General features: G+C 45.8%; 1 protein-coding gene across 1 annotated transcript in view; it reads left to right on the top strand.

The window, feature by feature from the left end:
• The window catches only part of PRRC2C (proline rich coiled-coil 2C), a 2776386-nt gene that overhangs the window by 2064620 nt on the left and 694721 nt on the right, over positions 1 to 17045 (top strand). The window contains exon 23 of the mRNA XM_044086759.1: positions 13415 to 13472. Coding sequence (XP_043942694.1) covers positions 13415 to 13472 — 58 coding nt within the window. The remainder of the gene's footprint in view (positions 1 to 13414; positions 13473 to 17045) is intronic.

The following is a 17045-nucleotide window of genomic DNA, read 5'->3' as shown; positions in this document are numbered from 1 at the left end:
AATAAGCGTACTATTAAAAGACGCTTTAGTTTCGCACGACACTACTTCGGTAGGAAATTTAACTACACCATGCTGTCGGAGCAACCGACTACCAGCGTGCACAAAAAACGCAAGGATAAGGACAGCCAGCCCAGGCCTAAGCCAGATTCCGAGGCCTCGGCTGATCCGGTCTCCGGTCCTCAGTGAGGCTCCGACGCAGCCTCTGACTACCACAGATCTGGAACCCGAGACCGCTACGGAAGTTTTGGCGGAATGCACCAGGCCGACGCAGCCATTTAGTTCAGGCCCTTCCGACGACATTGCTACAAAAAACTCAAAACAAGAAGTAATAAGGAGAAAGTAAAATGTATTCCACAAAAAAAAGATGATGCTTCAGAAACGCCATCGGTTTCTGAAGGCGTTTTCAGACCGACTCTCACCATTAAAACGTTTTCTAAGTCGAAGACTCCTACTAAATCTAAAAGGACTGCACTTCAGTCTCCTGTTCAAGGCCCCATGCCTAAGAAACAGATGCTCAAAATGGCTGAAGATTTGATTTCTTTAATCAGGGGTTCCCAGCCCCCTCCTGACAAAAGGCCTAGACAAGAGGAAGATTATGCATCCTCTGAACAAGTGTCTATTTCTTCAGACTCCTCTGAGGGCCAAGATTACTCCTTCTCTCCTTATGGAGATTCTGATGCTGAGGACTCTATTCCCTCAGCTTCTCCTCCTGAAGACTACTCCTTTGGGGAAACTTTACACACTATGAGGGAACATTTTCACTGGGAGGGTCAGGACTACTCTGACTCTAAGAAAAGGCTCAGAGAGTTTCTATTGCTCCCCCAACACAGACCACTTGCCATCCCTCCAGTTTTGGACATTGTGGATGATGTCTATTTAGAATCCAGTTTGAACCCTGACTCTCTTCCTCCTGCTCTGGCTAAGCCTGACAGATACTATAGAGTGCCTGATTCACGCAAATTTCTTTACAAAAGCCCTGTAGCTGACCCAGAGACTATCTCCCAGGGTCCCAAGGGGGCTAAGGCTTCTATGGCTAAAAGCCCAGTACCTTCTGAGAGGGATTCTAGAGCACTAGACAGGTGGGGGAAAAAGGTTTACACCTCAGCCACACTAGCTATGAGGGCACTGAATTGTCAATTTCACATGCTTAAGTATCAGCAGTTCCTAATCTCTCAGTTAAAGCAAAGAATAACCACTCTCCCTCAACAATCTGAATTAAAAGAAGTACAGGATCTGTTACACGCCACTGAACAGGTGGGCAAACATACCTTACAATGTGGGTTTGATTCTTTGGAGGCCTCCTGCAGAGCAGCTGTCACTGGGTCCGTTATACGTAGGCATGCTTGGTTAAAGGAACAAACTCTGCCTGATCATGTTAAAGCAAAACTACTAGATGCTCCCTTACAGCAGGATGTTCTTTTCGGAGTTAGAGCAGAAGAAGTCTTAAAGAAAATGGAGGATAAGGCAAAATCTATGCAGACAGTCAAAGATTTCCTACAGGTACAACCCCCTCACTTCAGCAGAAACTGGCCAACAAAATATTGGTCCTTTCCAGCTACTGACAGACCACAGAGGGGTAAATACAGACGCCCAAGGGGCAGAGGACAACCACAAGCCCAGTACAAACCTCAGCAGTGGGGCACTACAACACAGAAGGGAGGAGAAGACAGGTCTCAATCCACCAGAAGACAAACTCAATGACTTGCACCTCGTCTGGCCAAGCAATACTCTCTTGGCAGCCCCCTTGGGGGGGAAACTCTCACTTTGTGCAGACAACTGGCACATTGTCACAAAGGACAAATGGGTCCTAGACATAATTTTAAGAGGATACAGATTCCACTTTTACACCTTGCCAATGAAAAGAGGAATGCCAAACCTGCCACAAAATCAAAGGGCAGAGGCACAAAAACAAATTACATCTCTCATGGACATGAGCCATTCAACTGGTACCTACTCGAGAGCAAGGCCAAGGATTTTACTCAAGACTCTTTCTAGTGCCCAGAAAGGACAATGCCTGGAGACCAATTCTGGACCTTTCAATTCTAAACACAAGTACCTAAATTCAGGATGCTAACACTACAGCAGCTACTTCCCATGTTGGGCAAGGAAGCATGGCTGGTAACGTTGGACCTCAAGGAGGCATACCTGCATGTCCCTATCGGACAAAGTTGCAGAAGATACCTCCGTTTCATTGCAGGTTCAACCCATTACCAATTCTCTGCACTGCCCTTTGGCTTATCTACTGCGCCCAGAGTCTTCACAAAATGCCTGGCACCAGTAATTGCATACTGCAGACAGAGGAAGTCAAATATATCCATACCTGGACGACTGCCTCATCCAAGCAGAAGACATTCTCTTACATCATCTGGCCTTTGTAAAGCATCTACTAAACTGCCTGGGGTACACAGTAAACGAAAAGAAGTCAAAACTAGTACCCTCACAAAAAATGACATTCCTGGGTGCCAGCTTGAATACAATGGCCCAGAAGGCTTATCTTATGCCAGACAAGCAGCTACAACTGACTCAATATTTCAAGACAATGGCAACAAAGACCCAATTAACTGCAAGAAAAATTCTGCAGGCCTTGGGCTTCATGGCATCTTGCATACTAATAATACCATTTGCAAAGCTGCATATGAGGAAATTACAGTGGTACATAAAAAGCGTATGGTCTCAACACAGCCACAGCTTGGACACAATATCTCTCATTCCCTGCCTACAATAGGAATTTCTGTGGTGGTCACAGGCATGTCACCTCAAGGGTCAGCCTTTCACCTTGCCCCCAGCCAGGCAAACTATCACAACAGATGCTTCAGTCTACGCCTGGGGGGCACACATGGCAGGACAATACATTCAAGGCCTATGGACCGCAGATCAAAGAAATCTGCACATAAATCAAAAAGAGATGCTAGCTGTACAGAAAGCTCTGACAGCCTTCAAGGATCTATTACATCCAGGACAACTTGCAATAAGGACTGACAACACCACAGTAATGTGGTACATAAACAAACAAGGGGGTACACATTACTACCCTCTATGCAGGCAAGCAATGATCTTATAGAACACAGCTCTGGCTTACCAAGTTCAGTTACAAGCTCAATTCCTGCCAGGACAGAAGAACACATTGGCAGACGACCTCAGCAGAAACATCAAGGATCCCCACGAGTGGAAACTAGATCCACAAATATTTGCAATGATAACTCAAAAATGGGGCCTTCCAGACATAGACCTGTTTGCCAGTCCTCAAAACTATCAACTAACAAAATTTTGTACAAGGACATTTCACCAACAAGCTTGGAAAGTGGACGCACTCTCAGTTGGAAAAACCTGACAGTATATGCCTTCCCTCCATTGCCTCTCCTCACAAAGGTTCTTCTGAAAGTCAAAAAGGAGAGACCACGACTGATTCTCATAGCCCCAGACTGGCCACGCCAGCACTGGTACCCGCTATTGAGAAATATGTCCCACAGCCCTCCATGGATATTGCCTCAAATCCCCCATTTGCTCACGCAACAAAACAGATACTTCACAGCCAGCTCAAAACTTTAAATCTGGCTGCATGGCAAATCAACTAAACACAAATACCTCAGCTTTGGCCGGCTAACAACTTGGTTATATTCAACTGGACGTATAAGAGAATTTAAGTACCTTTATCTGCACTTTAAAAAAAAAAAAAAAAATACAGTATTTAATTTGATTTAAACTGTGTTGAAGGAATTTTAACTGAGCTGGCAGTTTTTCTGCTCTTCTGCTCTTTAGTAACTTGAACAGAAGCTAGTGTTTGCTGAATTTTGTTATTTGCTAGTAATTACAGGTGTGGGGGTAGCCACATTCTTTGATTTCCTGTCCTTGCCTAGTTAAGTGGTGCATTGTGAAATTATTTTCTGCTTAAATACCTCAGCTTTGGCCGGCTAACAACTTGGTTATATTCAACTGGACGTATAAGAGAATTTAAGTACCTTTATCTGCACTTTAAAAAAAAAAAAAAAAAAATACAGTATTTAATTTGATTTAAACTGTGTTGAAGGAATTTTAACTGAGCTGGCAGTTTTTCTGCTCTTCTGCTCTTTAGTAACTTGAACAGAAGCTAGTGTTTGCTGAATTTTGTTATTTGCTAGTAATTACAGGTGTGGGGGTAGCCACATTCTTTGATTTCCTGTCCTTGCCTAGTTAAGTGGTGCATTGTGAAATTATTTTCTGCTTAAATACCTCAGCTTTGGCCGGCTAGATTTAAACTGTGTTGAAGGAATTTTAACTGAGCTGGCAGTTTTTCTGCTCTTAGTGGCCTTGAAACTGCCCGCCCCTCAGCCTGCCTCTGGGTTCATCTCATTTGCTCACTCAACTGAGTGCAGTGAGATCATATTCTGATTTCAGGCACTCCTACTGTGTACAAAGAGATCATCTGGGAAACTGACAAAAAAAATTAAGCTCATTTCTTGCCTTTCCTGTTAAGTGGTATAGACTATTTGTAGGCTTCTGAGCCCCCAAGCCCTTCTGTGTTTGAGGGAAGCCTTCTAGCTTGTTTTTTTTTTCCTTATAACTAGCCAGTTTTCTAGTTTCAGCTCTCAAATCTGTTTCTTTGATCTCAGCACTTGTTCAGATTAAAAAAAAAAAATTTCATCTGCTTTTACTGTACTTGTGTTTCTACCTACTTCATTTTACTTTTGCATCATCTTAAAAATACTCAATTGTATTTATTACTGCTTGGTGTAACTCATTCTAAGCCTTTTGGTTTAAACACTTGGGCTTCGGACCAGTTGTTTTGCACTGAGAGGGTTTGTGGTCTGCACTGTTGTGGCAGAACAGGTAGCTTACATCCTTCTAGGTTGGGAACTGCTGATTGAGGGCTCAGTGTCTGTTATTCTAAAAGTGTATTAATTCTGGTTTAAGCACTTGGGCTTTCAGGCCAGTTATTTTACATTAAGGGGGTTTGTGGTCTGCACTCTTGTGGGAGGAGAGGCTGGACTCTGCCCTTCTGAGCTGGGAAATTCTGGTTAAAGGCTTATAGTGCATGCATATCTGAACTGCTTCTTACTGAAGTTGGTGCGCCTTGTTTGCTGTGGCATAGACTGGATTGAGCCTGCTGGATCTAGCGTTGTTTCTGTAACTTGAGCACTAATCCAGACATTCTCTAAAGTATTCAATTGTATTTATTACTGCTTGGTTGTAACTTGATTAAAGTGTAGCTATCATTCTAAGCCTTTTGGATTAAGCACTTGGGCTTCAGACCAGTTGTTTTACATTAGGAAGGTTTGTGGCAAGCACTGTGGTGGCAGGACAGGTAGCTTTCATCCTTCTAAGTTGGGAACTGCTGATTGAGAGCCCAGTGTCCAAGTGTATTAGTTCTGGTTTAGGCACTTGGGCTTCAGGCCAGTTATTTTACATTAAGAAGGTTCGTGGTCTGCACTCTTGTGGGAGAAGAGGCTGGACTCTGCCCTTCTGAGCTGGAAATTTCTGGTTAAAGGTTTATAGTGCCTGAATATTTGAACTGTATCTTACTGAAATTGGTACACCTTGTTTGCTCTAGCATAGACTAGATCCAGGCCTGCTGAATCTAGCTTTGTTTATATGCTTGTTGTTTGTTTGCTTGTTATTTCCCTGGGAGCTAATTCCACCTAATACACGGCTTCTCAGCGCTTCTGTGGATCACTAGTGATATCTGCATTGCTTACTGTACTTATTTCCTTGTTTCACTTGAAAGAAAGTTACTGTTTGTCATTTTTGAATTTAGTTACTTGTAACACATTGCACTCAAGTTACCTGGCACTTGCTCACTAAAGCAATTATATAAGTCAGCACTAAAAATTAAAAGCACTACACCCTCACTCCCCACTGGCCCTTGTTTTCAATTATTAAGGAATTCCCAATATTATTCTAGCATGTCCAAAGGTCAGTTGTCAATCTCCTCTCCGGTCCAGCTGGTGAATCTGGGAATCTTGAGGCAATGTTATAACTGCCTCATGTACACAGACAACCCTCTCCTCCTCCCACATAACACAAATACTTGAGAGATGCAGCTATTTAGCCAAACTTGAGGCTGAGCTCTCTCAACTCAGGACTGGCAAGACCAGACAGGAGGAGAAGGCAACTACACACACCACAAAACCAGCCTCACATAATGCTACCACACCACTGAATCAAACACATAAACACACAAAGGCATACTCGGAGGCTCTGAGTAAAAATTTACCTAAACAGCAGAGGCCTCCAAAGCAGACACCCAAACAGCTGCTACCTCAAGACACCCCACAAGCAACACATAAACCACAAAAGCAGTGTGCAAAGCAGTCACAGCCCTTAAAGCCAAATACAACACCAAACATACTTGTCATAGGTGACTCCATAGTCAGACACACTGACGTCCCACTCACCAGGCTGAACAAGGAGAGGGTCACAGTAAGCTGCCTATCGGGCGCTAGAATCCGCCACATAACACAAGCACTCGGGTCAATCCACGGCAAGTACAAATATGACACAGTCGTTGTCCATGCTGGTGTGAACAACCTGAGACGTACCTCCCTGGACTACATGAAAAGAGACATAGAGGAGCTCTCTGATTATGTAGCCCAGGCAGGTATGACCCTAACCCTGAGCAGTATCCTTCCTTCACCAAGAATGATGCCACAATATAGAGACAAGATGATCAGCTTTAACAATTGGCTTAATGTCTGGTGTCATTCAAAGGGGATCCAGTGTCTATCTGCCTGGGATGACATGCTTGACAAGCCACGCTGCTTCGCAAGGGACGGCTTGCACCTGTCACCCCTGGGATTCCGGATATTGGCTAAGGCTCTTGCCACCCCTATAGTGCCTTTTTTAGGCAAGGCTCAAATTCTAAACCTACCACCCTAGAAAACAAAAATGGGAAGAAACTGAGGGTAATGCTGCTCAATGCCAGAAGTCTAAATCTCAAAATGCACGCACTCGAGGCCCTTCTCAGTATGGAGAACATCGATGTCTGTACTGTAACTGAAACCTGGTTCAAGGGTCCTGAGAGCACCCTGGCACTATTAGGTTTTACCTCATATCATGCATTCCGGCCCCAAAACCTGGACCACACCACAAAAGGAGGGGGTGTATCCATATTCATAAAGGATACCCACACCTCCAGGTTGGTGGCAACGCACGAAGCTTCGGAAACCATCCAGGTGCAACTAACCATAGGCAAAACTGCTCTACAAATTGTAGCATGCTACAGGCCACCCTCTTAAACTCAGGAACCCCACACAGCCTTCCTGAAGACACTGGAGGGTATAAATGTATCTCCAAACACCATCATATTGGGTGACTTCAACTACCCGAATATAGACTGGGAACATTACTCAAGCCCTAACTTTCTAGCCCAACGGTTCCTGGAGTTCATAAATTCAAATGCCATGGAACAGCTAGTCACTGTTCCCACGAGAGGAGAAAATATACTAGATCTCATTATCACAAACATGGGGACAAAATGTTCCACACCGGAAGTATATCCCTCATTGGTGAGATCTGATCATAAACTAATCTCACTGGAAATCCACATCCCGCCCCCACCCCAAACAAAAAAGACCACAGTGAAGAACTTCTCTAAAGCAAACTTCACACTACTCAAGACTGGTGTGGTATCCTTCAAAGCCCCTGAGACAGTGGAAACCACAACCCAAGCTGCGGAAGCCCTTACAAATGCCTTCTATGAACACCTCCAAGACTGCATGGATCAGGCAATCCCAAATAAAACCCAGAGTCTTTCCACAAAGGGCAAACGTCCAGTCTGGTGGACCCCAGCCATTAACAAACTTTACAATAAGAGGAGAAAGCTATTACATGATAGAACAAAATCCATAAAAGGGAAGTCACCCCTGATCATTATTAGTAAAAAAATACGAGCACTCATAAAATCAACTAAGGCCAATTTTGAGAGAAACATTGCCATGGATTCAAAGGACAATCATAAGGCCTTTTTCAGCTATGTTAGGAACCTGGGTGGAAACTCCCAGATATGCTCAGAATTAGTCCAAAATGATACAAAAATCACTGAACCCACAGACATTGCCAACATACTGGCAGACAGGTTCAGTGCAAACTTCACCCCCCTCTCCCCCCCTAAAGGAGAGATAACTATCCCAATGGAGTGTAGCCTCCCAGACATCTCAAATGCGCAGGTGAAAGCTGCTCTCTCTAAAGCTAAAAACACAGCATCAATGGGACCGGATGGTGTCCCCGGCTGTGTGCTACACGAGCTAAATGAGGAATTAAACCCGCACATAAGGCAGCTGTTTAATCTCAGCCTTACCTCAGGATACGTGCCCAAGGAGTGGCGTACGGCAACTGTGGTCCCACTCCACAAAGGTGGTGCCTCTACGGACCCTGGTAATTACCGCCCATAAGCTTAACAAGTCTAGTCTGCAAAGCTATGGAGAGGATCATAATGGAGCTCATAAACAAAGATATAGGGACTTGCAGACATTGGACCCGACCCAGTTTGGCTTGTCAAGGGAAGATCATGCCTTTTGAACTTGGTTGACTTCTTGAAACAGTCACCAAGGCCATTGATGATAGAAAGGCAGTCCATACAGCCTACCTTGACCTTGCAAAGGCTTTCGACACAATACCCCACTCGGGTATTGTAAAAAAACTTACCAGCTTAAATGTAAACCCATATGTCACAAGATGGGTTGCAAACTGGCTTAAGGACAGAACCCACAGGCTTAGAGTTGCTGGCGCTATGTCAGACTCCAAGCTGGTCACAAGTGGTGTCCCACAGGGCTCGGTCCTTGGCCCCCTATTGTTCGTCATCTACTTCTCAGAAGTACAGGCCAACATGGGAGGTCTTTGGCTGACAAAGTTTGCAGACGACTGCAAACTGGGCCATAGTGGAAAGTGCATCGGACACGGATATCCTTCAGAAGGGACTCACGGAAACAGATAGCTGGTGCCAGAGCCATGGCCTGAAATTAAATGCCAAAAAATGTATAGTCATACCCTTCGGGAAAAACAAGGTAACCCCAAGCTACCATATAGGTGGCAATCCACTAAGCACAGAAGAGGTTATCAGGGACCTGGGGACCCAGGTTGACAGTGGCCTTTCTTTTGACACTCGCGTTGCTAAAGTGGTTAGAAAGACCTTCTACATTGCCCACCTGATCATGAAGGGATTCACATCCAGATCTAGTGAGGTCATTGTTCCCCTGTACTCTTCACTTATCAGACCAATGATCGAGTACAATGCCCCATTCGGGATGTATCTCGCCCGACATCTGCAGCAATTGGAGAGACCACAAAAGTTTATCACCAAAAGGATAAAGGGACTCCAAAATCTGTCATATGCTGCCAGATTGAAGAAACTCCAGCTCTATTCAGTCGCATACCGTCTGCTCAGAGGTGACATGTGCCTGACATACAAGGCCATGTCCAACCCGGAATTAATGGACATGCTCCACCTCAAAAAATCCAAATCCACCAAAACCACTAGAGCAAGCGACTTAAACCTTAGCACGGATATAAATAGGACGTGCTGGAGGGATAGATTTATCACTCAGAGACTCCCTATGCTGTGGAATAGAGTCCCGGTCCATGTGAGGCAGAGCACCTCGCTGGCTCTGTTCAAGAGAAATCTTGACCTTTGGATGGGAGATCGTAGGTTTACCCCGTGAATCATCTCTGTGTCACTGCTGGACAGAGGCACAACAAACTAATGGGTACAGTATTTTTTCATATAAGGGGTGGCGTAAGCCACAAAAATTCGGGCTAGGCTTATAAATGCCTTGGGGCAGATAGCCTAGTATGAACCTATGAACCAGCTCCTCTTTCACAAGCAGTTCTGGATGTTATTCTGGAAGCCAGGAGGCCAAAGCACCAGGAAGGCTTATTCGGACAAATGGAAAAGGTTTTGTGCCTGGAACCAAGCTAAAGGCCAAGACACAATTCAGCCTCACATGCCTCCCATTCTACAGTATTTCGCTGAGATGTTGCACAAAGGACTTTCTTTTTCCTCCATTAAAATCCATGCTTCAGCTATTTCAGCTCACTACAGCACAGATCCACTTTTATTTTCACATCCTCTTCTAAGGCTGGATCTGAAGAAGGTTTTTTAACTGAAAGCGCTTATCCTGTTTGACCTGCAACTTGAACAGCACAATTTGTGCTTTTTATTTCTTCATTTTATTAAAGCCTACATTTGAACAGAATTTCTCAGTGAACTTTTTGCTGTGGTGGAAGCCTTTTTTTCATTTTAGTATTTAGCTGAGATGTTGCACTTTCTTTTTCCTCCATTAAAATCCATGCTTCAGCTATTTCAGCTCACTACAACACGGATCCACTTTTATTTTATTTTTCTAAGGCAGTTCCTCAGAGGGGCAAAAAACATTAGACCACCCAGGAGAGCTCCTACACCAACATGGGACCTCAATTTTGTTTTGGAAAAACTAACGCTACCTCCCTTTGAATCAGCTTTCTCTGCATATCTTCAGTTCCTGTCATGGAAGACTGCCCTGTTCCTAGCAATAACTTCAGCTAGAAGAGTCTCAGAGCTACAGGCACTAATGGCTGTGGAACCTTTCCTCATTTTTCATCAAGACAGAGTTTCTCTATGAACTAATCCTTCCTTTATGCCTAAGGTGGTTTCCAGTGTGGCTTTAAATCAAGCCATCCACTTACCCACCTTCTTCCCAAATCCACAGAACAAAGGTGAGAGACTCCTGCATTCCTTGGACATTCACAGGCAACTTCGTTTCTACTTGGACAAAACTAAGGCTTTCAGAAAATCTGACCAGCTCTTTGTATCCTATGCTACAACTTCTCAAGGGAAGGCTATATCAAAGCAAACCATTTCTAAATGGATAGGTCATTACATACGTTTCTGCTATTCCCATCATGGGAAACCAGTTCCTGCTACCATTAGGTCCCACTCTACCAGGGCAACAGCTACCTCTACAGCCTTTCTCAGGGGGGTTCCAACCAAGGAGATTTTAGAAGCTGCAACTTGGAGTTCAGTACACACCTTTACCAAACACTATCACTTACCTCTTTACTCTAAGACCAGGGCGGGCTTCACCACTGCAGTTCTGCAGGGCCTTATAGCCTCCACTAACCCTCTATGATACCTCCCCCCTACCTTAGCTTTGGGATTTAACCCAAGTGTGATGACTACAGCAGGGTAACACAATGAACATAGTACAGTTTTGTACCTACCATAAATGTAGATGTTCGAGTGTTCACCCTGCTGCAGTCCAGGTTACCCTCCCTCCATCCCCTCTGATCTACTGACTAAATCTCTTTAATACCTTACTGATGTATTTGCTTATAGCTGAAGGGATTTTGTGTTTGTGCATAGGTTACTCCATTTGGTACTAATTTCTGACCACCTTTTTTGGGGGCACCTGACATCTGGGGCAAGAAAAACTGAAGAAAATGGCGTCTGTTGCACTATATATACCCCTGGCGCACTGACATCAGGGAAGAGGTGACAACAACCGACGCCGGACCAAGACTTTGGAATTCCGGCCGACTGCGGGACCGCCTGACGACAGGATAACCCAAGTGTGATGACTGCAGCAGGGTGAACACTCGAACATCTACATTTATGGTAGGTACAAAACTGTACTTTCTCCTTCCCTTTTCCTTAGACCGTTTTAACAAGTGCATGTCTCCAATCATAAGGCATCTCCATGTTTATGTGACCTAGTAAATGACTGATACAATGGTGTTGAAAGTTCATGCTCAAGTTTTCTGAGCTCATTATTACTAATTCCGTCTCCTCCCTGTGCTTTGTTTGGATCCAACTTGTGTCGTTCTTTTTTAATATAACATAATTAAATTTCAGTGTTGAAGGTAATCTGAACGTCACTAGAGCAGTTTATTACACCTTTTGTGGAGCCAGGCTGCTTTGTTATAAGATTTTGCAAATGTATAAATCTGTTGTCTGATAATAAATGATAAGTTGTCTATCTTGCCTTTGTTTCTTGCTTGTTGGGATCGGAGCCAACCCTCGGCTCCGACTCGGCCATCTTCTATAGCTCGAGAGCGGTTTACTGGCTCGAGGCTACCCCTTATTCCATGATGCCTAGTGCTAGCTACCCAGATCTTGTTTGCCACTTCAGCTGCGAGGTTTGTTCTTACTGGCTCAGGCTTTTGTAAGTTAGTTTAATACTTTTTCTTGAGAATTAGGGGTTATTTTTTGATAGTTTAGTCTTTCGACTTTATTGTTAATTAGCTTAGTGGTAGTTTTAAAGTTATTGTATTTTCCCTTAGAATTCGTTTAAGTTAGAGAGTTCTTCCCCTCCCCCTTCCCCTTTACTATCATTCTTATTGTAACGTTTTATTTAGTTTTAGTCTCTTTTACTTCATAGGTAGCCGTTTAAGTTAGAGGCTTCCTATTAAAAAAAAAAAAAAAAAAACTTAACTGTAGTTATTGTGTTTTTAGTAGATTAGTGTTGTAGTTTTTTAGTTGTTGGGCCTTTGGCCAAAGCTTTCTGTGTTGGACTAGATATGTCTAAAGAATCCAAGGTGTCTGGATTCAAGAAGTGTGACTCATGCTGTCAGAAAATGTCTCTGACAGATGGGCACACTTGCATCTATTGCTTAGGTGCACTGCACCTGCAGGACTCTTGTTCTTTATGCCACGCATTCAGTCCAAGGGTTCTGCAGGAGCGCAAAAATAAGCTGATATTAAGGGGTCTCCTTAAGCCCCTGGATTCACCAGCCAAGGCTCAGCTGGTGAAATTTCCTAAACCGACTAAATCGTCGGCTCCCAGCTCGGAGCAGTCATTGGCCCAAACATTACCAACTACCTCGGTTCCAGCTGGAACCAAGGAGGCTGCTTCCCAGTCGGCTCCACCAGCTTCTTCGGAGCCATCTCGGACCCACAAGAGACCGAAGTCCCCGTCTCTAGAGTTGATACATTCGGCCCCTCGGTCTCCCCTGTTGCATAGTGACTGCAGTCATAGATCCTCCCACTCTTCTCGGTCCTCTAGACTCTCGGACCATGACGTGGAGGGAGTGGTCAATAGGTTGTTTAAGTCGCAGGCACTGGCCAAAATGTTATCCAGCCCTCCTCAACAGGTGTCTGCTCCGTCCGCTTCCATTGATGTTCCTCCTCCGACTCCTCTGAGCTCGGAGCCAGAGATTTGTGGGTTTCGAATCGTGGAACCATTGGCACTGATAACGATTTCCCCTTCGGTTCCATCATCGGCTCAGATCCCCTCGATGGTACCTTCTGTCGAGTGATCTGGGCGCTGAGACTCCCTCGTCGGCTCCGAGAGGGCGAGTGGCATCAGACCCTTGTCTGACCCTGTTCCCCCCTCGGAGCTTCGGCGCAGGTGAGCTTGGCTCCTACATCGGCCTCGGAGCCGCTCCCTTCAGTGTGGAGGAGGATTCCGGTTTCCTTGGAGCCGGATCCTCCTTTGATTCATGGCAGGGATGCCTTCGATGTCATGAGGAGTGTACTGGCCCATGAGTCAGCACCAAGTTCAACCCCACTGACTCCGTCCCCTGTAGTGCCTGCATCAACCTCTGTCCCTTCTCCAGACCCCAAGCGTGAGGAACCTACGCTCCAGAATACCCCATTGGGTGTTTCCTCTTCTTCCGAGGCCTCCCCTGATCATTCAGAGGAGGCCACCACGGAAGAGGAAGTGCAAGAGGAAGGACATCGACTCCCCTGAGTCTGTCACTTCAGATATGGATTTGGATGAATCAGAAGGGTCCCCGAGATCCCCCTCTGAAGAGGTTTCCTTTTCGGACATCCTAGAAATGCTTAGGCAGAGGGGGAACTGGACTGCCCTAGCCCCTACTGAGGACAAATCCGTATTCCTGGGTGCGTTTGGTTCCCGTCCTTCCACCTCCTAAGTGTCTCCGCTCTTCGATCCACTAATGTCTGTGTTGGCTCGAAAGGCTTGGTCAGCCCCGGATACAGTGGAACAAACCCCTAGGAGGCCCGGCAAGTTTATTACTGCACCCCCTGACAAACAGTTCCTTACCAAGGGTGTTCCCATGGATGCCATGGTAGTAGCAGCAGCCACTAAAAAGGAATTAGCGGAAACTTCTTCCTCTGTCCATCCTCCTAACAAGGAGTCTAGCACTATGGACAGATATGGGAAGCGAATGTTTGCTTCAGCGACCTTCTCCATGAGGTCACTGAATTACTTATGCCGTTTTACCAGGCTTCAGAGGGATCTCCTAAAAGAGCTTGGAGATACCCTCCAGGATCCATCAGCTGAAGAGGTTCAAGCTAAAGTAGCTTCTCAGCTGGCGACCCTTAATTCAGTGGTAAACTCCTCCATGAGGCTCATTTCTTATGCAGTTGATGATGCGAGTAGAGCCGCAGCCACAGGCGTGGCCCTTAGGAGACGCGCATGGATGCGGCTGTGTAATTTTGCGGAGCCCTTCAGAGCATCATTCACCAACACCCCCTTTGACGGTTCATTTCTCTTTGGACCACAGGTGAAGGACACTCTCACTAGGTGTGAACAGGAAGGCAAGACTCTCTGCCGTGGGAGTCAATTTTTCCACTCCTTCCAGACCATATCCCAAAGGTCAGAAGAGTGGAAAAATGTGGTTTTGGAAATCGCAGGGAGCCTCGCCTGATGCACAGTGACTTTTCCTCCAGGGGCAGAGGGGGTCCGCAGAACCAGGGCAGCAGAGAATCTTTCTCTGACAAGCCCTTCCAGCATCCCTGAAGGGTTGCCCGACTCTGGAGGCAGTCTGGGGAAGACTTTCACTGTACCCAAAAGCCTGGCAAGACATTACGCGAGACAAATGGGTACACTCGATCATATCCGGAGGCTACGTAATTCCCTTCTTCCAACCTTCCCTATTGTCAAGGAAATCCCCCACAGATGTTCCACCCAGTCTGAGGGCCCAAGCAGTCATAGATATTTCAAGACTGCTAGAAAAAAAGTCATCCAGGAAGTCCCGACAGACCAACTCTGATCCAGAACTTACTCAAGGTTCTTTTTGGTACCAAAAAAGACAGGGGATTGGAGGCCAATTTTGGATCTCAGCAGACTAAACAAGTCTGTTCAAAGAACAAGGTTTCGGATGGTCACGCTTCAGTCCATTCTACCCTTTTTGGGTCAAGACAGTTGTATGTGCTCAGTAGATCTCCAGGATGCATACTATTACATCAAGATGGACAGGCGCTCCAGGAGATTCCTTCACTTCCGGCTGGGAGCCAGTCATGATCAGTTCAGAGCTCTGCCCTTTGGTCTCACCACAGCCCCCAGGGTGTTCACTAAATGTATGGCAGTGGTCACGGCTCACCTGAGACGTCAAGGATTCCAGGTGTTTCCTTATCTAGACGACTAGCTCCTTACTGCTACTACCAGGCATCAACTTCTTCAAGCCAAGGACTATGCAATCGCAATCTGTGCCCAGTTAGGCATTACCATAAACTTCGAAAAATCTGCCTTGTTGCCCTGTCAATCTATAGGAATAAATCTAGATACAAAAAGTATGTCTGCAAGACTACCGCCGGACAGGGTAGCCACGAATCGGCTGCAAGTTCATATCCTCATGCAATGCAAAAAGGTACAAGTCCGGTTGGTCCTTCTAACTCTGGGTTCTATGGCGGCGGCAATTCTTCTGATACCTCTAGCCCGCTTTCACATGAGAATCCTTCAGTGGCTTCTCTTCACACAGTGGTCCTTTCAACAACTTTCCATGTCTCTCATGATCACAGAAACTTGCAAAAGACACCTTTCCTGGTGGATGGTCTCCCCGCTAGTGTCTCAGGGCAGACAATTCATCTAACCCCCTCCGGTTGCCACAGTGACCACGGATGCCTCACTGATGGGGTGGGGGGGGCATTATCAGGGCAGGACAGTCCATGGTATATGGCAACCTCACGAGTACCATCTGCACATAAATGTCTTGGAGATGAGAGCCGTGCTACTAGTGTTGCAAGCACTTCAGGGCTCACTTCCTCCTGGGACCATTGCAATTCAGATGGGCAACATGTCAGTAGTGTGGTACATCAACAAGCCGGGAGGAACCAGGTCCTACCCCCTATATCGAGAAGCACTCAGACTCTGGCAGTGGGTGATTTCCTCCCACCGATTTCTGATTGCAATGCACATCCCTGGTAAGTCCAACGTCATTGCGGACAGGCACAGCGGAGCTATACTCATGCCTCACGAGTGGTCTCTGAATCAAGTAGTTGCGGATCTTATCTTCCGCAAATGGGGACAGCTTTGCTGCGATCTGTTTGCCACCCCCTTCATCACCAAATGCAGCAACTATTTCTCCCTTCTACCACTTCCCAGTCATCCTCCCAGAGATGCTCTGGTCCAAGATTGGCCCCAGGGGCTTCTTTATGCTTTCCCGCCCTTTCCTCTTATACCCAAACTCATACAGAAAGCGATATTGTTGGGTTGCAAAATGATCCTCATTGCTCCCTACTGGCCTCGACAGATTTGGTTTCCATTCCTGCACCGTTACCTTCTCGAGCAGCCTTGGACCTTGGATCCTATTCGAGACCTGTTGATTCATCAATCGAGAGCTGCATCGATCCCTCCAGACCCTCCAGCTCACAGCTTGGTTGATCCAATTCCAACCCTAGCCAGGCTTCCCAGCATTTCCCCAGCTGTGTGTGAAATTATTGTATCCTCTCACAAATCTGCTACTAGGAAGACGTATGCTAGTAAATGGAAACGTTTATCTTATTGGGCAGAGACTAGGAACATAGATCCCTTTTCAGCCCCAGTTCAAGAGATCTTGGAATTCCTAACTGAGCTTTTTCACTCTGGGTCCGCTTCTGCCACAATCAGGGTTCAAGTAGCAGCCATATCTAACTGTCATGGTGGCTTTTCTAATCTAAATGTCATGTCTCATAAGCTGTGTAAAGCCTTTCTTAGAGGGACTACTCTCCTTAGGCCCCCAGTGAGAGATCCCCCTCCTCCTTGGGACCTTAATTTGGTACTAACCTTCTTGATTTTCCCCCTTTTGAACCAGCAACTTTCCTGCTCCCTTAAGTTTCTATCTTGGAAAACTCTTTCTGGTAGCTATTACCTCAGCCAAACATATCGGAACCTCAAGCACTAAGCGTTCGTTCTCCGTACTTAGTCTTTTATAAG

Source organism: Protopterus annectens, chromosome 10.part0, assembly GCF_019279795.1.
Source record: "Protopterus annectens isolate FY-2018-M chromosome 10.part0, PAN1.0, whole genome shotgun sequence".
Lineage (NCBI taxonomy): Eukaryota > Metazoa > Chordata > Ceratodontiformes > Protopteridae > Protopterus > Protopterus annectens.
This window is presented reverse-complemented; position numbering and strand designations above follow the sequence as displayed.